Raw genomic sequence first — 23,153 nt, forward strand, 5'->3', positions numbered from 1 at the left:
TCATCTCTTTTTATATTTTTTATCCCACGATTTTGTAACCCATATTTCACCCCCGTGTCAATCATCTAATGTGATCCTGGGCTCTACACACCCTCCACCAACCTAGTCCCCATATATGGGGGACAAGGGGAGAGCAACGGACTTGAACTCATGCTTCCTTCATGCCTGAGTGTCCAAGTTGCTCCTTTACACCTGACAGGGGGGAGTTTCCCTGGTTGGACGTAGCGCGTGGAAGGAACACGTTATTCCAACCAGTTCCTTTCCCCTCCATCAGGCGCCCCGGCTGGCCAGGGGGAGGCAGTTTAGTGACCAGGATTACTGAATGTAATTTGTGAGGGTACCTACCCTAGGGGACACGGGGAGAACATGCAAACTCCACACAGAAAGGCCCTTTCGCCAACCCCGCCTTCGGGTATGGGCACTGATGACGCGGAGGAGGAAACACGCCGCCATGCACCCACAGCGTCCCGAGCGGGAATCGAACCCAGGACCTTCTAGCTGTGAGGCGACAGCACTACCAACTGTGCCACCGTGCCCCCGGACCCCTCATCCTCATAGAAGGAAGCATGAGGTCAGTCCGCTGCCCTCCCCAGGTTGGCAGAGGAGGTGTATCTCGCTGGATTACACATTAGATAATTGACGCAGAGTGGGAAAAAAAGGGTTGCAGATTAATAATAATAAATAAATAAAAAACTTGCAGTCAAATCCCAAGTCTAAGGCGACGTATTATAATTGATATCGGTTTGCTTAACACAATTTCATAGTGTAATTCCCATTCCAATTATTTTGTTTCAACACTTTCACATGTACAGTAAGTGTTCTCTCCATTGACTGGATGAATTATACCACTGTGGGCCGAAACACTTGCTGATGTGGTCAGTCCAATGTGATGGTCAATCTAATCAATCAGTGATCCATCATTAAACAATAAACACATTCTTTATTTTGGTAGAGTACTGTACATGCACATGACAAGTTCCAATTTTAAACCACATACTGTAGGCACACGGTTTCTCAATATCTGGCCCCGGGGTCCACCAGCGGTCCAAATGGACCCTTTACGAGGCCTGGAACTCTGAGAGTGTACAAATGGAAGCATCTTTTTTTAAATATTCTGTGGGACCCCCATTGACACTGCAGGATTCAGTGTTCATTTTACTCGGAGAGTGTTACTGCAAAGCGTCCATTTGGAACCCCTTGGTGGTCCCCCAGAAAGGATACAATTTTAGACCCTGTTGTTTGGCAGGGCCACTGGCTGACAAGTGACAACGTCAATAAAGTTATTTGAAGCAGGTGGTGCGCCATCTTTGTTGTAGTTCTGCGTTTGGACTAACAATGAGCTCCCTTCGCCAGGAAACAAGGATGACAACGGACATAAAACAAAAATCCCTAAAATAAAAAGTCAAAGACATGCAAAAGATATAGCTGATCTAGATTGTGCGTTTTAGATTCTTGGCATGGTATTAGGTATATGGCCATAAGGTTTTAAAAAAAACTATCGCAAACGCAAACGAGTTGATGCCTTTTCCAGAACTTAAGATTTTACTAAATGTTTAGAATGTTATTTAGCACACCAATAATAGCAAAGCAATAGTGTAACAGAATCCATAGAAACATGTATTCTATTAATTATTTGGGGGGTTTCAATCTGACTTATCTAATATTGGATAAATTGCAAACAGACCACTATAGGGGGCGAGCCCAACTCGGGCATAAGGTTTTTCAAAAAACCTCATGCCCATAACTAAGTACCATGCCAAAAATCACCAAGTGCACGATTTTCACGAAATCCCTCCCAGCTATATATTTGCGTGACACTGTAGTATGATGAAGTAGGAGGGCATTAATTTACGGAGAAAAAAAAGAGGAAAAAAGAGGTTGTGGTGGTAATTATATCAGGAGCGAGCCAGCTTGGACAGATCCACGTGTCGGTCAAAGATGGCGGAGAACTCGTCAGAGAGCAGCTGGTGGAGGCTGACACCGGTGTGGGCGTACACCCAGCGCTGCCCCGTCCAGTCGTAGCGCTTTGGACCGCTGTGCGGGCACACGCAAGCGCACACACACGCACACGCACACACACACACACACACACACACACACACACAAACACACACACACACACACAAACACACACACACACACACACACACACACAAGCGATGTAAAGTAACAAAATATATTTACTCATGTCCAATTTTTGAGTTTTTTTCTTTCCGAATTTCCAATTTGTCATACTTTAACGCCACTACCTCTCAGGGGAAAATATTGTACTTTTTACTCTTATGAAAACTTTAGTTACTTGTAGATCTTTATTGTTACTACAAAACATACATTATCCACTTCATATATATATATATATTATATTAATTATTCAAGCTTGTATATCTGCTTTTTTTTTTTTTTAAATAGCCAACTTAAGTGTGCTTTGAGAACCAAAGTGCTATACCTGTCGCTGAAATCAGACATGACACAAGATCCTTTCCCGGTTTTAACGGGTTTTAACATAATAGCCACTAAAACCTTGAGCTAATTGGGACGGAGCAAGTAGAATCACGCACGACGAGACGAGATGCAACACTGCATCGTTTACTATGACACCCATTACTACATTTATAGTGCTGTGCCACCACCGGCAGCCAGTCGGATGTGTGCCTGTGTGGAATGTGTGGAAGGCAAATAAAATCATTGCAGACACAACTCCCATCCTGCACATCACCTCTTCAATCTCCTCCCATCAGGCAGGAGTATCCAGAGCTCAACATGTCGCTTCAGGGATAGCACACTTATACCCCGTAGCCATTAGACATCTGAACTCATAGTACAGTATATGCATATAGCACTTTAAAAAAAAAAACTGAATGTAATTTCATATGCTGCTGGTTTTTGTTTTTGTATTGTACCGTCCTTCTTGTCTGTGTGTATCTATGGTTGTCTGTATATGTTGAGTATGAACCAAGACAAATTCCTATCAGCTTGTTGACATGGCAAATAAATGATTGAATCTTGAATCTTGAATCTTGCCTATTCATAACGTTATCATGTCCTTTTTGGAATCAGTTACCTTGTTGGAGAAGAGAGCCAGATCTGTTTGTTGGGGGTCTGCTTGTTGATGACATACGTCCCGTGACCACCCCCCACCTTCACTGTCAAAACGCCACTCTACACACACACAGAGAGAGAGAGAGAGAGAGAGAGAGAGAGAGAGCGAGAGAGAGAGAGAGAGAAGGGGGGGGGGGAGAAATCAGTTATTTTAACCACTTTATTTTCACCGCTTAATGATGCTCTCTGATGTCAGGTTAGCAAAGAAAGAAGACAAAAAAGGACCTTGGCTGCCAAGTGCACAACAACACACACGTTATATATTTATGAACCTCGGTGAGGGTGAGAGAGAGAGAGAGAGAGAGAGAGAGAGAGAGAGGGGGGGGGGGGGGGGGGGGGGGGAGGGAGAGAAAGAGACAGAGAGGGTGGGATATATTGGATTTTTCGGTGGGGCAGATCCCATAGGAAATCAAATGTTGACAGGGTGCCTGCCATTCATCACACACAAACACACACACACACAAATCTGGATTGTTAATTTAACACCCGAAAAGGGTCAATTTTTCACATGAGGACTTTACTGTGCACACACACACGCACAGTCGCACGCACGCACGCACGCACACACACACACACACACACACACACACACACACACACACACACACGATTGATTAACTATGGCAGAGTGACTGGTGATCTGCATTCCAAAATCCCCTGACAAACACTTGTTCAAATCAATTACCACTGTCCTGCAGCTGGGGCCATAGCCGGGGGGGGGGGGGGGACGACAGAAGGTCCCTGGTTCACTTCCCCGCCCTGATCCGTGTCAAAGTGTCCCTGAGCAACACACTTAACCCCCAACTGCCCCCAGAGGCGACGCGTTAGTGCATTTAGTATCAATCACACTGCAACACTGCCGTGGTGTAATGGGCTGTCGCCATTACAACATTTAAACAGACTTTTAATTGTCATTTGTCAAATGTTATTTTCTATTTGCCTTTTAGGCTTCTTACTCAAATATTGCACAGGGCAGAATATGACAAATAACTATAATAATAGTTATAGTATAATAACCACTAATACCTACGCCTTAAACTAAAGGCTTAAAGTCACGAATGGGTGAAATTAATTCAGTAATTAATAATTGACATCAATTAAACTCTACAACATTTCTCTCAGCAAAATGCAAGCACGCCGATGAAGCCTGTCGATGTGACATACGGTATGGCTCAAATGCGTGAAGTAGCCTGTGATTGGTCCATCCGAAGGCAGATTTTGGGATATATAATGCCAATCCCGATTTTGTGGGTAAAAGTGCAAAAACAAATCTTGAAATCCATTTGAAAAATCGTAGAGAACGTTGAACGTATAAGCAAACAAATAAAAACACTAAAGACTATTTGATGGTATAATAATTTAAAACTCAATATATGACAGTATACATTGATTGAACTTTGACTTTACAACGGATCATAAATGAGGAGGACACACATATATAGGCTGCATGATTGCACATCAAAAAGGTCCAATAAATGTCTGGGTGTGTCAGTCGTTTTGATGACCACAAACCCCACCAGCACTAGGGCCATGTGCAGACGCAGCGTCTGTGTCAACCTGTCAGTCTGTCATCTGGACAACACAGCTCAGCCTTGACCGCTCATGGCAACTACTTGTTATTCACTGCGTGCGTGCGTGCGTGCGTGTGTGTGCGTGCGTGCGTGCGTGCGTGCGTGCGTGCATGCGTGCGGCTCCAGTATACAGCTTTCTGTAGAAACTGTCTGTATCGAGACACCAATTGGGGAGAGAGTCAATGTTCAACATTGTTTTCTCACTTAGCAGTAAACAGGCCAAATACAGTACAAGCCGTAAGTACTAAGTAGGCCTATTTTTATTGTTTATACTTTTCCGCCCCTAGTCACAGCAGTAGCCCTGTGGGTTCCATCAGTTACACACCCCAAGAAGCCTTCAATTCATGGAGATTTGTTTGACCGGCGGAGATCTGTGTACAATGCCTGCGAGTCTCAAATGACGTCTTTCAATTATTCATCAAATTTGGCTTAGGATAGGAATGCGAGTAAAATCTCCACAAAGTCGATTTTGGGTGAACTACTCCTTTAACCCATTCTGGACGGGAACCCATTTTGGTGCTAGCATCATGTTATGCTTTAGCTATTGAAAAATAGCAGATCTACAAGCTCATAGCGCGCCACTCGGTGGCGCGCTACGAGCTTGTAGATCTGCTATTTTTTGAAAAATCGAAGAACGACTGACATTTTTTAGAATCTGATCTCAGGTCAGAATGGGTTAATCGGACCAGTGTGTGTGTGTCCAGTGGAAACCTCGTATGAATCTGATCTCAGGTCAGAATGGGTTATAAGCCAGGCCTCAACGGCCACCACGGCAGAGCGATGCATTGTGGCCCAGAGAAACAGAGAAAGGCTTCAACCTTGACAGAGGCACACACGCGCCGCTGCTCAAGGACAAAACCCTTCCAGCCAGCCAATAAAAGTCAGCGCCGTGGGTTCAGAAAGGGCAACACCTACAGTATACAGCACTGCAATGTACAGTATAGTATACAGTGCAAACAACACACCGCCATACTGTAGTTGCCGGGGACCAAAGAGATGGCCCGAGAGCACTGACTCAGAGCGCAGGAATCAATCTTTATGCCGCCGCATAAAGGCAAGGACGTGGCCCTCATGAATTGTGCAGGAGCTCTTCTTCTTCTTCCCGGGCTCACGGTGAGGTATAACCCATTCTGACCTGAGATCAGATTCATACGAGGTTTCCAATGGACACACACTGGTCTGAGTAACCCATTCTGACCTGAGATCAGATTCTAAAAATGTCAGTCGTTCTTTCGATTTTTCAAAAATAGCAGACCTACAAGCTCATAGCGCGCCACTCGGTGGCGCGCTATGAGCTTGTAGATCTGCTGTTTTTCAATAGCTAAAGCATAACATGATGCTAACACCAAAACGGGTTCCCGTTCAGAATGGGATAACAAATGGCCCAAGCCAACAACGGGATTTCACACCGTTCTTCTTTGCACTTTAAGCCATTTTAGACCTGGACGTCGAAAAAAAAAAAAAAAAAACGTTCGCTCTGAAAGAATATATATTCAAAGATTTGTGCCGATATTTCCACTATTAAAAAAAATATATATATAGCAGACCTACAAGCTCGTGGATACGCTAAAGTATAACATAATGCTTAGTTAAAACACCAAAAGGGGTTCCCACCCAAAATGGGTTAAAACCCATTCTGGACTGGAACCCCTTTTGGTGTTTTTTCAGCATTATGTTATACTTTAGCTGTTGAAAAATAGCAGATCTACAAGCTCATAGCGCCGCACCAAGTGCCGCGCTACGGGCTTGTAGATCTGCTACTTTTGATAAATCGTGAAACTGTAGGCGCAAATCTTTGAATATATTATATTCTTTCACAGCGAACGTTTTATCTAAAATCTTCACCCCCCCATCTTCTGGGGGTGCCTGGAACAACATATTTTCAGATGGGGGACGGGTCCATGGCCAAATACAGATAATTCTTCCGGGGGTCCATGACATAGAAACATAGGTTTTTCGGAAAACTGATTTAGGTTCTAAATGGTATGGGTTAATGTCTATGTCGTGAACGATATATTTTTGCGACACACATACGGGTATTTCGGGGCGTGGATGAAGTCGCCATTCCTTCGAGGGCTGAACACACAGCTTACCATTGGAATTGCATTAGGGAACGGTTTTTTTTTGTTGTCGTCATAGCGCAACATTATGGTGAAATATAGTACTGCCACTGTGGGTAATCGATACAACCAACAATTTTGTGGAAAAATGGGGCCGCCAAATATTCTAAACGTTGACTTTCTGCCAATAATCATGATCATTATACTTTGAGATACACGTCCGGGTATTTGCGGGGTCAAACAAAGAATCACGTGACGTTGATCGCCTTCCCCCATTCGCTCATTCCTGCAGGACATGACGTATGTGTAGGCAGACACAGGATACGAATAAGAAGCTGCTCACGCACCCACATCTCTAAAACCTCATTCACATAACTGATGTCTGGATGTCTAGTTACCAGGTTGTCTCTTTTTTAATGCCTTATTTTTTCCCCCTCTCTCCCTCTCTCTCCTTCCCAGTGATATGTTCAGTATTTAACACAGCAGAATCCGAATGTTAAAGGACAACTTTAGTTTTTTTTCAACCAAGGTTCATGTTTTAGTTTGTTATTAGAGAAACTAAAATTTGCTGCTTTCTTTTGTTTTGGGTATTTTAGCAGTTTTTGACAGGGGGGGCGGGGGCATTCGAGCATGGGGCTAAGTATGTATTTTTTTACAGAATATTATGGCGATTTATATTTTTATTATTTACTATAGTCCTAATAAACCCCAAGAAATTACATCTGACCACAAAAGATAACAGGATCTATTGAATGTGACAAACTGACATATTGAGCCTATACACACAGTACAAGCCTTCCCCCAGTAGGTAGATCACATTCAGTAGATCCTGTGATCTTCTGTGGCCAGATGTAATTTCCTGGGGTATATTAGGACTATAGTAAATAATACAAAAATAAATCACCATAAAATAAATACATATTTAGCCCCAATGCTCTAATGCCCCCGCCCCCCTGTCAAAAACAGCTAAAATCCCTAAAACGAAAGAAAGCATCAAATGAAAGAAAATGAACACTCTTCATCAATCTTTTACTTTCTCTAATAACAACCTAAAACATGAACCTTGGTTGAAAAAAAAACTAAAGTTGTCCTTTAATTCCGGTTATTTTGCCGTGTTTGAAGACATGGATGAAAAGCAGCTGCATTGAGTGCAGGTCCTTCTTCCTCCCCAGCCTTCCATGATGTTTGTCACAAAACAATAATCCTTTTAACTTATGGGTCAGGGTGGATGAGAGAGAACGTGTGTGTGTGTGTGTGTGTGTGTGTGTGTGTGTGTGTGTGTGTGTGTGTGTGTACGCGCGTGTACGCGCGTGCATGCGTCAAGTATTTCAGATTGAATTGTGCTGTTTTGTTTGCCAGCCAGCCGTTCCGCCCAGCCTTGCAGGCTACCAGCCCGGCCTGCCACCACTCCAGCGAACGTCTTAATCGTGTCGGCTGAACTGGGCCAGAAATCAATGTGACAGCTGGAGGGAGCAGCAACACTACACAACACAACACAACTGCCACAGCCTAGAAGTACCATCCGTAATGCACAACGCCGGCACTATAGGGCATTTGAGGGAAATACTCCTGTGCAGCTGGCATTTTAGCTTATTATGACCAATGCTTTGCTCATACAACTAATTGCAATAAAGGATTGAATTGTGGCATTGAAACGTATAAATACAATAACATTTTTTTTTTTTACCTTTTGTTGTTTTAGGTTAAAAGCATCAACTAAAAGATGAAGATCAACACAGCTCATTGCTGAAATGCTGTACAGTGGGTTTTACCGTAAACACGAGCAGGCATTATAAACCTGATTCTAAAAATCCTCTCTCTGGACATCCAGTTCAATTCCATGGGTTTTGCTTCAGAGAATTTTCCCTTGATAAGCAAGTAAACAGCTCCGCCAAGTGGAGAGAGACATGCACTGCAACCAACCACTATTGTGTATTATTGGGTGACTATTCTGGCCAGTGTTGTTTTTTTGACAGCACATTTTGATTTAGTTTTAGTCATAGTCTTTTGAATACACTTTTAGTCATAGTCTTTTGAATACATTTTCATTTAGTTTTAGTCACATTTTAGTCAACTAAATACCATAAGATTTTAGTTTACTAAATCTACAGTTGATTTAGTTGACTATTGTTTTGATTGCTGAAAATAGCCAAACTACAGGCTCACAAGCTATTTTCAGCATGCAACCAAGCATAAAATGACGTGTATTTTAGTTCTACTGGAACTCGTCCCAACTAGTCCCTCTTTAACATTTTAGTCTAGTTTTTATGTGTTGACGAAATTGTCAATAGTCAAACATTTTTCGTCATAGTTTTAGTCGTCGAAATGAACACTAATTCTGGCTGCAGGTTGGGTGTGAGAGCAGAGAGACTTACAGAGAAGAGAACATCAAAGTCTGCTGAAGAGAAGGGCTGCTCCATCAGGTCCTCAAAGTAGTCCGTCAGGTCGTCTAGAGTTTCATCTACCAGCTTCTCATACACAGCTTCAGACAGCTCACTGTGGAACAATGGTGGAAAGTTAACTAAGAACTTTTATTCCAGTAGGCCTAGAATTTCATCATTGTAGGGGCAAGGCCACAATTTGGTATTCTTTTTTTTTACGGTGTGTGTGTGTGCGTGTGTGTGTGTGTGTGTGTGTGTGTGTGTGTGTGTGTGCATGCGTGTGTGTACAATACAACGTTACTAACTTGTTTTGTAAAGTAGTAACAGTAGTAACAATTCCGTATATATACGGAATTGGGGAAAATAAGAGTTAATAGAGTAGCCTACTGTCTACACAAACCTACCACTTATCTGACTCCAGATCAGCGGAGCCGTCAGGATTCTGGTTCCAGTCCTCTACTGCGAGCACAGACTCTTTACTTTAATGCGACATTGTGCCAATGTGCGATGGAACCCAATCGCCTCCATTATCTTGCAATATATCCTGTACACTGCAGTGTTTTGTGCGTAACCTTCAGCATTTCATAAATATGATCAACTGGCCATATTGCGGTGAATTTGTCTTCCATCTCTTCATTAGACTTCTTTACGCTGCGTAATAATGCCTTCTCCTTCCTCATCGTGTGCCAAATACCAACATCCCACAATGGCACATTCTTTGGTTCAGCCCCGATATTTAATGCAACGATTGCATTCACACCTGCGGTAAGGCGCTCAGGTGTGCTTTGAAGCGAATCGCTTTTTGGGTGAATTAAAATGTGTTTGTTTGATCTGCACCAGAATTCGGGGGGAGTTTCCCCGGCGCGTGGAAGGAACATGTTATTTCCGACTAGTTCCTTTCCCCTCCATCAGGCGCCCCGGATGGCCAGGGGGAGGCAGTTTAGAGACCAGGATTACTGCATGTTTTTTGTGAGGTTACCTACCCTAGGGGACTCGGGGAGAACATGCGAACTCCACACAGAAAGGCCCTTTAGCCAACCCCGCCTCGGGTATGGGCACTGATGACATGGAGGAGAGAACACGCAACCCAGCGCCCACAGCATCTCCCAGTGGGCATCGAACCCAGGACCTTCTAGCCATTCAATTCCAATGGGCACTGGCTCATCGACATTTTGTAACCACGGGCAACAAACAGAAGATAGATTTGTTGATGTTGTGCAAAGGATTATCGGCGGGCTTCAAGTGAAAACGTTGCTCTTTTGTGAGAGCTTTTAGGATTTGGCGACATACAGCGGAAAAATATTTTTCGTAGGATAGCAACATGTGATCAGATTTGTGATATTTCTGCTTCTTTCACAGAAGATATTTGATGTAGAAGGGAAAAAGAAGCACGCCAAAACAATTACAGACAGGACCCTCGGGGGGACTTCAGTCAACTAAGTAGTCATCTGAAATGTTTTAGTTTTAGTCTATTTTTGACTAAAAAGTATTTTTGACTAAAAAGTATTTTTGGCGTGCCTGATGGCGTCGGACTAGCTGATTTTACAATTGGTTGCATGCTGAAAATAGCTGATCTACAAGCTCCCAATGTGTCGCCCAAAGCCCAAAACATGAAATTACTTGTCTTTCAGTTCTACTGGATCTCTTCTCCACTAGTCCCTGGCTGCCTAACATTTTCGGTATATTTATATATATACCGGATATTACCGGTATATATATAATATATATTTACAGTCTTAGTTTTAAGTCATCAAAGCTTTGTTTCGTTTTTCGTCAGTGAAAGAATATAGTTGACGAACGTTGGTTCGTTAAACTGTAGTCTTACTATTAGTCGAGGAAATCAACACTGGTTTAAATGGTTCATGTGGTTAAATCAATGAATATATTGATACCTTTTCAACGATGGTGATGTGAGGTGAATGTGGTTCCTCTGTGAATCTCCAAATCTGCTCTCACACCCCTGCCAATCACATACACAACACACTGTTACGCCTTATTCACACTAGCCGACCCTGGCTGGTGGAGTGTGCACATGGTATGTTTGTGGAAAAGAATACTAGGGGTGAATTCAGGAATTGTAAGAAATGTCCTTGAGTGGGTCAAGGGTGCATGGGTTACAGACATGTATGACATTCTTTTGAGAGCTGGTTATGAAAATAATTATTATAATAAAGAAAAAGTAGAGAGTATGGTAATAGAATGAATATGCGTTAAGTAAATGACAGATAAAGCATGGTCTATGGTCCAGAAAATTATTTACTGTATATAACGATCCTTATGTTCTCAAATCAGGGCTGGCATTTTGTTTTGCCCATTCAATATCAGTTGTTTTCTTTGTGCGTAATGTGTCATGATAATGAAATCTCATATGGGAAGGATGGGCCAAAATGGTGGCATCAAAGAAGAGGAAAAAACATCCGCACAGTAGTTTCTAGAGCTCGAAAAAGAGACTTACTTTATTAATGGCAAAAATGCGTGCCTTGATGCCTTGACAACCAGCACCTAATGTGCAGATTGTGCACACAATCCATACAAAAATCATTCATTCATTCCGTTGTCGTATGATTTAATCAATTTCCGATTCTGCTTATCGATTCTGATTCCGTTCCATAAGAGGGCCAGACAGATTAACCCATTCTGAACGGGAACCCATTTTGGTGTCGGCATCATGTCATGCTTTAGCTATTGAAAAATAGCAGATCTACAAGCTACGAGCTTGTAGGTCTGCTATTTTTTGAAAAATCGAAGAACGCCTGACATTTTTTAGAATCTGATCTCGGGTCAGAATGGGTTAATCAGACCAGTGTGTGTCCAGTGTAAAACCTCGTATGAATCTGATCTCAGGTCAGAATGGGTTAAGACTCACTGCAGAGCTCCAGGACGTCCAACGACGAACGACGACACTGGAGAAGCACACGTGCCGCTGTCATGAAAGAGGAGTTTAGATTAATAGTCATCCTCAACCTGATTCATTTCAAGGATGCCCGGTTTGATTTGATACAATCTCTCTCTCTCTCTCTCTCTCTCTCTCTCTCTCTCTCTCTCTACTTAGGTTAGGATATTGTCATTTAGTGGTTTGTAGAATCAGCCTCAGGTCTACAAAGTGGAACCAAATGGACAGTGAATCAATGTAGTATAGGTGGAAAGTAACTAAGCACATTTGCATTTGTATACAAACCCTGGAGTCCATAATAGCCTTAAGGAGAAGTCCTTTAGGCTATGGACCACCACAGCTAGATTTTTACCTGTAACAATTAAGTATTTTTTTAATAGCGTTATTTCTACAGTACATTAAATCAAATATATGAATATGCCTGTACTGTTCAACCACTGGCGTTTTCGTCAACAATGACTTCGGTGAATCAATCGATAATGTTGTCTGTTAGCTAAGCTGCTATAGCTAATGTATAAACTCGTGTTTACATCATAAGATGACACTTGTGTAACTTAATTGTTACACAAGTGTAACAATTAGTGTAACAATACACAAGTGTAACAATTAAGTAAAGCTTTGTTGTTTACCTGCAGTGCAGACACACGTGGCGCAGTCACAGTGCTGTAGCGATGTGTTTGTCTGTGAACGCATGATGCATTATAACACATTGAAAAAGAATGTGCTTTCCTGAACAGTCTCAGCATGTTGCTGCTCTCTGTGTTGTGTTTATTTATGAAACAGGTCAGCTAGCTGCACTGCAGTCCTTACGAATCTACATCCTACTTCCTCTTCTTCTTTCAGCTTCACGGCGGGTTGCCAACTCTACTTTTTGGTGTATACCCCCACCTACTGTACCAGAATATGTGTGCGCCTACAATCAAAACTGGGGATTAATTTAAACTCTTTGGTGTTTCAATCCTTTCCCTTAACCACGGACCACAATTTGATGAGATTTCCTCTCAGACCCTAAACTTGTTTTGTTGTTATCGTGTTGGATAAGATTTTGTCCACACTGACACATAAGGCTCTTATCACTTTAGGGCAGTGTGGAAATGTGGGGACACAGCCATGCAGGCCTCAGCTAGGGTGACCAGATGTCCCTCTTTGGGTGGGACAGTCCCTCATTTCCAGGACTTTTCAGGCGTCCCACATATTGAGACCCTGTCCCACACTGTGACTGATGACAGGCAATTGCATCAGTGTTCAAATCCCCTAACAGTTAGTCCCCTAATAGTTGGCCTCCTGTTGTAAAGCTCTCTCATTGTCTCTTCCTGCAAGATGTGTTTTTAAGCCTGTTAAAATAGCATACAGATAAAAATAAAGCATGATTTTCAAACAAAATGTGAGTCACCAAAGGAGGTTATAAATGATAGCCAATAGGCCTATATGGTCGAATATGACATCAAGGCATTTAATAGCAACTCAAGTAGTAAGTTGGTAACCCGGTACTCCAGTATCGCTTGTGTGGGATAAGTGGGATGGGGGGACGGTGTCCCCTTGTTCTGCACAGAACCTTCTCTCTCTTCTCCGCTTCTGCAACAACTGTCCTCCAAACACACTGTCTCTAGGGCTACTGATTGGTGGGCCACACCCAACCCAGGTGCAGGTCATTAGCTCAGTCTAGGTTGTGTCAGTCAGTGGAAAAAATAAGGTTTACAAAATCATGCAACACTCAAACACAAATAAGCAAAACAATAAAGTAAAAATCACTTGACAATCTCACTCACTACAACATGCAAAATTATAAAACACAGGAAATCATGAAAATCACATAAACCAAAACACATCTAAATTTCCACCGGCTCACATATACACATTAAGATCCTCTATAAACGTATACTGTATAATTACACTGTATACACATTAATAATAATAATCTTTGTGAACCACTGCTGTACTGTAGGCTCTTCAGGTCACTGGGAGGACAGCAATCACAACTTTAGGAGAGTGTTTCTGTCTGTATATTCTTGTAATAAAGGTTGGTAATGGTGAGAGAGTTGTTGTTGTTTTAAACTGTCTTGATAAAATCTTAGAGTATAAAATCCAGAAAGTTGATTTCCTTAGTTTATCAGCAGAAAAATGACTTGTCCTCCTTCTATTCCTGCCCTGTTAAACTGTAGAACCACAACTACTCCTCTGTGTCGCCAGTAGAGGGCGGTGCAGTGCCACACAGACACAGCATGTCAGCTGTGTGCATTAAAGGTATCCTTTAATGTTTGTTCCTGTTTGTTCAGCCTCGCCCTCCTGTTTTTATGGGAGAACTTCTAGTTCTGGCCCTGGGAACTCACGTTCGGTTAGTCTCAGTCATCAGTCATTCTCCACAGAGAGGTTGAACATCAGTCAGTAAAATAAAATGTCTCTAGTCGTGGACCAGGACCAGTTGTTCAGTTGTTCTCTGTGCGTGGAGGTGCTGAAGGAGCCAGTGACTCTGCCCTGCGGACACAGCTACTGCTTTGGCTGCATCGAAGGAGCCTGGGACCAGGAGGCCGAGGAGAAGAGACTGTCCAGCTGCCCCCAGTGTGGGGAGAGCTTCTGTCCACGGCCTGCTCTGAGGAGGAACCACATGCTGGCTGAGGTGACCATTCTGATGAACATCAGACTAGAAGAGAGAGACATGAAGTAGACTTGGATTAACCTCGCCCAGAGTCTTGGAGTTTAGTTAAAATAATCTTTGCACTTTCGCACATGAGGTCCGTATATCTACATAAACGTTCATATTTCAAATGTAAAGTGCTTAACTTATGGCCGCGGATGTCTTAATTATGTACGGTCGATCAGAAGTACCTGTATATTATTTATTGTTCAATAACAAGCGTTTTAATCCGATCGGTGGCCATTTTCTCTATACTTTCAACTGCGCGACCCTATCGGTTGGGAGGTGTATTGCACTCTGATATGTTATAACTCTTTGAGGAAAAATAGCTACCGATGGGATTAAAATGCTTTTTATTGAACAATACGGACTATACGGGTACTTCTGATCAGCCGTACATGATTGTAACATCCGTAGCCATTGGGTAATCTTTTTATAATTTAAATATGAGCGTTTTGTAGATGTGTACGTAGCCAAGTGCGAAAGTACAAAGGCTATTTTGAACTAAACTCCAAAGACTTGAAAATAGAGGGTATGCGCATGCTTAAAGTGAATGGCACATCGAGTGGCAAAGTGAGACTTTAGTATATTATATGAAAGCTATTATAAGTCTTTAATTAATGCTAGAGCTGAATAATATTAATAACATGACTTTACTGATCACTTGGAATGTTATCATGAATGGTGGAGTAAGTAAACGTTTATTTATTTATTTTTCCTTTTTTATATATTTATATTTAAGCTGTCAGTCTCTTGTAAACAATGAATCTAGCGTCTGTTTAATTACATGCTAGCTAACCTAACTCCAAAGATGAGGAAAAATCACTAATGGTTGTCAAAACTAGGTCAAGTGCTACAGGCTGATCTGAAATCAGTACTATTCTGTTCCAGTGTCATGTTCAGGAAGTGAACTTGTACCAAGCTGCCTGACGCATTCAATAATCACTTTAATAGTTCATATTTTTGGCTTTTGGCTCTGAAGACGTATTAGGCTATGTACTGTTTACACGTTGGAAAGAATGTATAGCATCATTTACACTGCAGAAATAACTGATATATATTTTTTTTAAAGAACTCTGAATACTTATGCAAGATGTTGTAAAACAACGTGAGCAGAGGTCAGAGCAGACACAGTGTTCAGATAACATTATGATGCTGTGTGTGTCACATGACGTGTCTGTCTTATAATTTCTTTATCAGTGTCTACACTACATTAACGGTTTTAGTTACAACGGGGCGCACACACACACACACACACACACAGACACAGTGGTGGCACTGGTGGCAGTGGCTCAGGCATAGGTACCTATAGACAGTAAACTATAGGATCATAGAATGCAGAGAGACAGTGTAGTGTCTCAGTAAACTATAGGATCATAGAATGCAGAGAGACAGTGTAGTGTCTCAGTAAACTATAGGATCATAGAATGCAGAGAGACAGTGTAGTGTCTCAGTAAACTATAGGATCATAGAATGCAGAGAGACAGTGTAGTGTCTCAGTAAACTATAGGATCATAGAATGCAGAGAGACAGTGTAGTGTCTCAGTAAACTATAGGATCATAGAATGCAGAGAGACAGTGTAGTGTCTCAGTAAACTATAGGATCATAGAATGCAGAGAGACAGTGTAACGTCTCAGTAAACTATAGGATCATAGAATGCAGAGAGACAGTGTAGCGTCTCAGTAAACTATAGGATCATAGAATGCAGAGAGACAGTGTAGCGTCTCAGTAAACTATAGGATCATAGAATGCAGAGAGACAGTGTAGCGTCTCAGTAAACTATAGGATCATAGAATGCAGAGACAGTGTAGCGTCTCAGTACACTATAGGATCATAGAATGCAGAGAGACAGTAAACTATAGGATCATAGAATGCAGAGAGACAGTAAACTATAGGATCATAGAATGCAGAGAGACAGTAAACTATAGGATCATAGAATGCAGAGAGACAGTAAACTATAGGATCATAGAATGCAGAGAGACAGTAAACTATAGGATCATAGAATGCAGAGAGACAGTAAACTATAGGATCATAGAATGCAGAGAGACTTCGTGACAATAAAGTGAATCTGAATCTATTCGCAGCATGTGGAGAAACTGAGGACTCCAGATGTCCAGCGGTCTTCTGTCTCTGCCGCTCCGCTCTACGCCGGCGGGCCTGCCGACGTAGCCTGTGACCTTTGCCCCGAAAGCAGACGCCACAACGCCGTGATGTCCTGTCTGGGGTGTGAGCTGTCCTACTGCGACGCTCACCTCCAGCCTCACCACAATGTTCCTGCATTTAAGAGGCATCACAAGCTGGTCCCGGCCACGCCCACACCCGCTGCCCGCCTGGAGCACCACAGCGTGTGCTCCAGACACCACAACAAGCCCATGGAGGTGTTCTGTCGCACGGACCAGCAGTTCATCTGCTACCTGTGTGCCCTGGACGAACACAAGGGCCACGACACGGTGTCAGCGGCCGCGGAGAGAAGCCACAGACAGGTACCGTAGAGAGGAGACACAGACAGGTACCGTAGAGAGGAGAGCCACAGACGGGTACCGTAGAGAGGAGACACAGACAGGTACCGTAGAGAGGAGACACAGACGGGTACCGTAGAGAGGAGAGCCACAGACGGGTACCGTAGAGAGGAGACACAGACAGGTACCGTAGAGAGGAGACACAGACAGGTACCGTAGAGAGGAGACACAGACAGGTACCGTAGAGAGGAGACACAGACAGGTACCGTAGAGAGGAGATCCACAGACGGGTACCGTAGAGAGGAGAGCCACAGACAGGTACCGTAGAGAGGAGACACAGACAGGTACCGTAGAGAGGAGACACAGACAGGTACCGTAGAGAGGAGACACAGACAGGTACCGTAGAGAGGAGACACAGACAGGTACCGTAGAGAGGAGAGCCACAGACAGGTACCGTAGAGAGGAGAGCCACAGACGGGTACCGTAGAGAGGAGCCACAGACAGGTACCGTAGAGAGGAGCCACAGACGGGTACCGCAAGGAAATGCCGGAGAATGCAGGCATTCAGTTTAAGGTTGACTCGTTTCCACAGATACAATTTGTGAAAATAGCCGATCTACAAGCTCACAGCGGCCTCTCAACGCGAGGAGGTGTGAGTTTGTAGATCTGCTATTTTCACATGAGAAGGCAGACCTCCCGGTGCTGCACGATTCTTGCTCAACTGTGAATCTCGAGTTTCCTCCACAAGAATTGAGATCACGAAAAAGGGAGCAGAGCCAAAGCAAAGCACCGTCGCAACTGCCACAAAAGTGTTCATTTAACTTTGCAGAGCGAGAAATAGACCCGTAAGGGTCCATTTTCAAGTAGAATTAAACACTCAATGTTTTTATAGTGCAGCGCTGCGAAAACTCCTGAGGTTTTTACACTCGAGAGTTGAATTAACGATGTGGATTTCACGGCGCTCGGCATAACAAAAAGCATAAAGAAAAACAAGAGAGTAATCTAAAATGAATGTGACAGCCATCTAGTGTTGCACCATTCTTCACAAAATGAGATTGAATCTAGATCTCCATCTTCCTTTTGATTAATTGAGCAGCACTATCACACATCAAAGGGAGAGTAGCACAGCTGCCCCGCCATCGGTGTATAAATGAACGTATTGTGTCAACTGTGTCTTCACGTTGTGTGTGTGTATCCAATCTTTCTCTATCGGTGTATAAATTAACGTATTGTGTCAACTGTGTCTTGACTTCACGTTGTGTGTGTGTATCCAATCTTTCTCTATCGGTGTATAAATGAAGGTATTGTGTCAACTGTGTCTTCTCGTTGTGTGTGTGAATCCAATCTTTCTCTTGCAGAAACAGTTGGGGACGAGTCAGCAAAACCTCCAGCAGAAGATCCAGGAGAGAAAGAAGGAAGTGAAAGAGCTGAGAGAGGTCATGGAGACCCTGAAGGTCAGAGTTCACATCAGGCTAGATAATAGAACGATTCAGGAAGCTGCGGTTTAAACCCGCACCTCTTCCTCTACACTGATGAACACAAGGCTGCTGTACTTTATACCTCATATACGAGGTATAAAGCACAGCAGCCTTGTGTTCATAAAACGACTGGGTATTGGGTAAGACTGACGTTATGTATCTTTCACGACCTTCCACTGCTTTGTCTCAACCATTACTCAATGGCTCTGGTCTCAGCCACCGTGGTGGATATTTTGACATTTCGTTTTATTTTTATTTTTAATGTTGCCACTATACTGTTCGAGCAGCCATAAACTACACAGGTTCATCCCGATGTTCTGGAGCATCTTTGTAATGTTAGTGTAAGTAAAAAGCAGGTAAAAGATTCACGTTTTTTTAGGCAAAGGTGCGGGTTTAATCCCCAGATAATGTCGTCTCCGCCTTCAGGAAATACGTTGCCTGGCTGCGACCATGAGACCCGTTTCTGAATGGGTCTATACTGTAGTTCCTGAGGTTCTGTTACTTGCTGTGACTACTCAGTAGTTCCTGATATTCTGTAGAGCAGACCATAGAATATTATGTACAGTGACAAATATCACCCTTGAAATTAAAAGTTAATAAAAAAAATAAAAAAGTCCACTGGTTGTGATGGAACCGATTCTGGATCCCAACCCACTGCACCAAGTGACACCGTGCGTGCGTGCGTGCGTGCGTGCGTGCGTGCGTGCGTGTGTGTGTGTGTGCGTGTGTGTGTGTTTGTGTGTGCATGTGTGTTAATCAGAGCTCTGCAGCAGCAGCCCTGGAGGCCAGTGAGCAGATGTTCTCGGAGATGAAGGCGAGCGTGGACAGAAGACGCAGCCAGGTTAAAGACCTGATCAGACAGCAGGAGAAGACAGCCGTGTCCCAGGCTGAGGACGTCCTGAGACGGCTGGAGGAAGACATCGCACAGCTGGAGAGGACACGCGCTGAGATGGACCAGCTGTCCCACACCGATGACATCACGCATTTCATTCAGGTTCTGTCCCACACTGATGACATCACGCATTTCATTCAGGTTCTGTCCCACACCGATGACATCATGGTTAAGGTTAAACCATTTAACCACTTTAACCCATTTTGGGCGGGAACCCCTTTTGGTGTTAGCATTATGTTATGCTTTAGCTATTGAAAAATGGCAGATCTACAAGCTCGTAGCGCGCCACCGAGTGGCGCGCTACGAGCTTGTAGTTCTGCTATTTTTTACATATGTCAAAAACTATGTTGGCTATTTGAAAATAGCAGATCTACAAGCTCATAGCGCGCCACCAATTGACACGTTTGACCGTGTACTGTACATATTGTGTTGTGCTATTAAGTTTAAGAGCCATAAACGTCAAGGCGTCTTAATTTGCCAATTTTGTAACGGATGCCATGGACGACAAGACGTGATCCCTTGGGAATTCCATATTTTAAAAAAATCCTCTAATCTGGTGTACAGGTGATGACATCATGCACATTACATGCATAATAGAATTACAAATCCTTTCTTTCTTTATAATGGGAGAATTGGCACTCAAAGCCTAAACTGGTGACCACCAGGTGGCGCTGAAAGAGTTAAAAAAAAAAAAAAGTGTAATATCTTTGAAACATTATTTTTAATAACACAAACCTCGTATGAGCTATGAGGGTCACTTGACATTTCTTTCTGATGGGGGTCTGTGGCCAAATGCATACATACATATAATGGCCCTTGGTATGAAAAGGATTACGAAGCAATATTATAATAATAATAATAATGAATACTATTATTAATGTGTTCTCTCCAGAGCGTCCAGAGGGCGTCCAGCTCCAGTGGACCTCCAGTCTTACCCAGTGATGTCGTGTCCACTCTGAGCTCCTTCACTCAGCTGAGAGAAGATGTGTCGTCTCTGAGAGACGACCTGGACCTGGTCCTCAACACACCCTGGACACACACAGGTTTACACACACACAGGTCACACGCACACGTGCGCACACACGCATGTGCGTCAGATGAATGGTCAACCAGCCATCTTAGTAAACAGTTTGTTAAAGTCAGAAGACAGTTGATGTTTAGGCTGTCACGATACTCGATACACCGACAATCCAATGCTTTAGTTGAGGTCATTCTTCCGAGTGTTCTTCATCTGACTCATGTCTTGTGTCTCCAGAGTCTCCAGCTGATGTTTCACATCCAGCAGAGCCTCAGACCAGAGAGGAACTCTTACAATGTGAGTCCATGTTCAGGCTGAGTGTTTTCTGACAAACGGCTTGATGACACCGACGTTCATCATGCTTTGTCGTGTGTTCTCACAGATTCCTGTCCGCTCTCATTGGATGCGAACACGATACAAGACAACCTCGTCCTGTCAGAGGAGAACAGGAAGGTGACGCGACAGAAAAGTCAGCACCCCGTCCCTGACCACCCAAAGAGATTTTTATTTTACCGTCAGGTGTTGTGTAGGGAGGCTCTGACTGAACGCTGTTACCTGGAAGTAGAATGGAATGAGACTGAATGGGTTTATATAGCAGTCTGTTACGACGACATCGACAAACATGAGCGTTTTCAGTCGAGCCTTGGATTCAATTCAAAGTCCTGGTGTTTAAGATGCGTAGGTGACGACTGCTGGTTCACACACAACGCCATCGATACCAAAGTGACGAAGCCTACTAGTTCCACCAGAGATGTTAATACCCGTCCCACTGATACAAATGGGTGGTATACGTATAGTTTCACTGCCACCAGGGTGGGGGTGTTCCTGGACCACAAGGCAGGGACTCTGTCCTTCTACAGTGTTGGTGACAACACGACAACCCTCCTCCACACAGTTCACACCACCTTCACACAACCCCTCTACGCAGGGATAGGGCTTCACGGCCCCTCTGCTTCTACAAGACTTGGTAGTATTGGTAAGAACTGTTATGGTGGTCCTTATAGTGCTAATGATGTAACTCATACAGCAGAGGTGTGTAAGATATGGTAGGCATGTTTAAAGACACCTGACCCTCGTATTCAGTTGAAAACCTCACCAGTGTTCTGTAGGGAAAGAGGAGATCATATTCTATAGGAACTACTTAGTGGTTTAATTGGTAGATGGTATAGATATGCTTTGATTGTTTGTTTTCACATAAAGAAAAGATACCAAATTGTCAAATACCGTACACTTAATATGTAAATAAAACCTTGCAAACATTGTGAAAATACTTACTGCCTTGCACTGCGAGACGCTGTGAGCTTGTAGACCGTCTATTTTCACAACATTTATCCCAGTCTTTGACAATTTGTCCAATTTGGTAAATAAAGAGGTCCTAAAAGACATTAAATTGTAACTTTATAAATGTCCAGATGTCCTCTCTATAAACGTATACTGTATAATTACACTGTATATGTGACGGGTGGCCGACTCTGGCACTGTTTTACAGTGCATGTGCATTGTACTGTACTGTACTGTGATACTCATGTGTTTGAAGAAAGCAGCCTACGCCACCCTTTGATTAAACAGAGTAAAGGGAACTCTGACACTTGTCATTCCAGGTCAACACAGGTTTGAGATTAAAACCAGGTAAAAGAGCATAAAATAGCTAAAACACAGGGAAGGACTGAAACAGAAACAGGATGTTGGGGGGGGTGACAAAAAAAATGAATTTTATTGAGCTAATACAGCACTCTAAAATGGCCATAGAAGAATACAATGCTACTTAAAAACGCCCTAAGCCTAAAATCCCTATCAAATCCTAAATAACTAAACTAAACGACTTTTAAAATACCAGTTCTCACAATGTGCAACAAAGCATGGAGGAGGTGTGGGCTGCGAGGACGGTCAAAGGTTCAATCATTTTGTCCGTTTCTTCTATACTTCTGGTCAACCTTCATGTCATCGGCATGTAGTATTGCAACCGCTGCTGTCCTCTCTCCGTCTCGTCTCTGGGCAGCCCCCCCACGGCAAGGGCGCATGCACGCTCTGGGGGTCGTGGCGCTTACAGCCCTTTTAGCGTCGACAACATGGCTACCACTGGCCCCCGGCTGCATCCTGGCCCTTGCCCTCAGCTGTGGTGATTTAGAAGGTCACAAGATCATGGTCCTGTCAGAGATGGAATAATGTCATGAAAAAGTACTCAGTATCTATCAATACTGCAATGTCGAAATACTAGTAAGTATTACTACTAAGTAAAAGTGTGGAATTACGAGTAAAAGTACAAAAATATTTGTATCAAATATCATGTGACACATCGTGCCACATTGTTATTTGCCATTATAAAATGCATTGCACATTGTGCGGGTCATTATTAATCAAGTCAGTGTTTGTCCTTGTATTTAGAATCATTTCAGCATGTCATGCAAGTGATTGGTCTAAACAGTCAGCAGGGGGCGCAGTGCACCCAAGTGCAGTGCACCGAAGAGAGGAGAACAAAGTTTGGGCAGTTTAACACACACACACTAATTTGTTATGGACAATGAAGGGTCTCTGGGAATAAATACAGCTTTTCTGAAAAATAATGACAATATTGTTTAGTACATATTTTATATCTTCATAGTTTTCCCACAGCATCTGTGGTTTGTGTTATTACTAGCCATTTCAGTGGTTCACAAACAATTTCAT

The 23,153-nt window shown here is 43.1% G+C and overlaps 2 protein-coding genes across 2 annotated transcripts; one reads left to right on the plus strand and one right to left on the minus strand.

The window, feature by feature from the left end:
• Window positions 1-920: 920 nt before the first annotated feature.
• LOC308317610 (frataxin, mitochondrial-like) lies at window positions 921-12,760 on the minus strand. Its single transcript, XM_080766745.1, has 6 exons — window positions 12,634-12,760; window positions 11,978-12,034; window positions 11,004-11,071; window positions 9,106-9,226; window positions 3,062-3,159; window positions 921-2,034 (listed from the first exon to the last, which is right to left on the minus strand). The coding sequence occupies exons 1-6, from the start codon at window positions 12,748-12,750 to the stop codon at window positions 1,896-1,898; spliced, it is 600 nt and encodes a 199-aa protein (XP_080622871.1). The 5' UTR covers window positions 12,751-12,760; the 3' UTR covers window positions 921-1,895.
• Window positions 12,761-14,302: 1,542 nt separating this feature from the next.
• On the plus strand, window positions 14,303-21,977 carry LOC308317608 (tripartite motif-containing protein 16-like). Its single transcript, XM_080766743.1, has 7 exons — window positions 14,303-14,621; window positions 16,725-17,123; window positions 18,457-18,552; window positions 19,337-19,570; window positions 20,361-20,511; window positions 20,724-20,783; window positions 20,869-21,977. Exons 1-7 carry the CDS (start codon window positions 14,400-14,402, stop codon window positions 21,534-21,536), a joined length of 1,830 nt encoding a protein of 609 aa, XP_080622869.1. The 5' UTR covers window positions 14,303-14,399; the 3' UTR covers window positions 21,537-21,977.
• Window positions 21,978-23,153: the final 1,176 nt, after the last annotated feature.

The sequence above is a fragment of the Protomyctophum bolini genome (assembly GCF_963924005.1).
Source record: "Protomyctophum bolini genome assembly, chromosome: 6".
Taxonomy (NCBI): Eukaryota; Metazoa; Chordata; class Actinopteri; order Myctophiformes; family Myctophidae; genus Protomyctophum; species Protomyctophum bolini.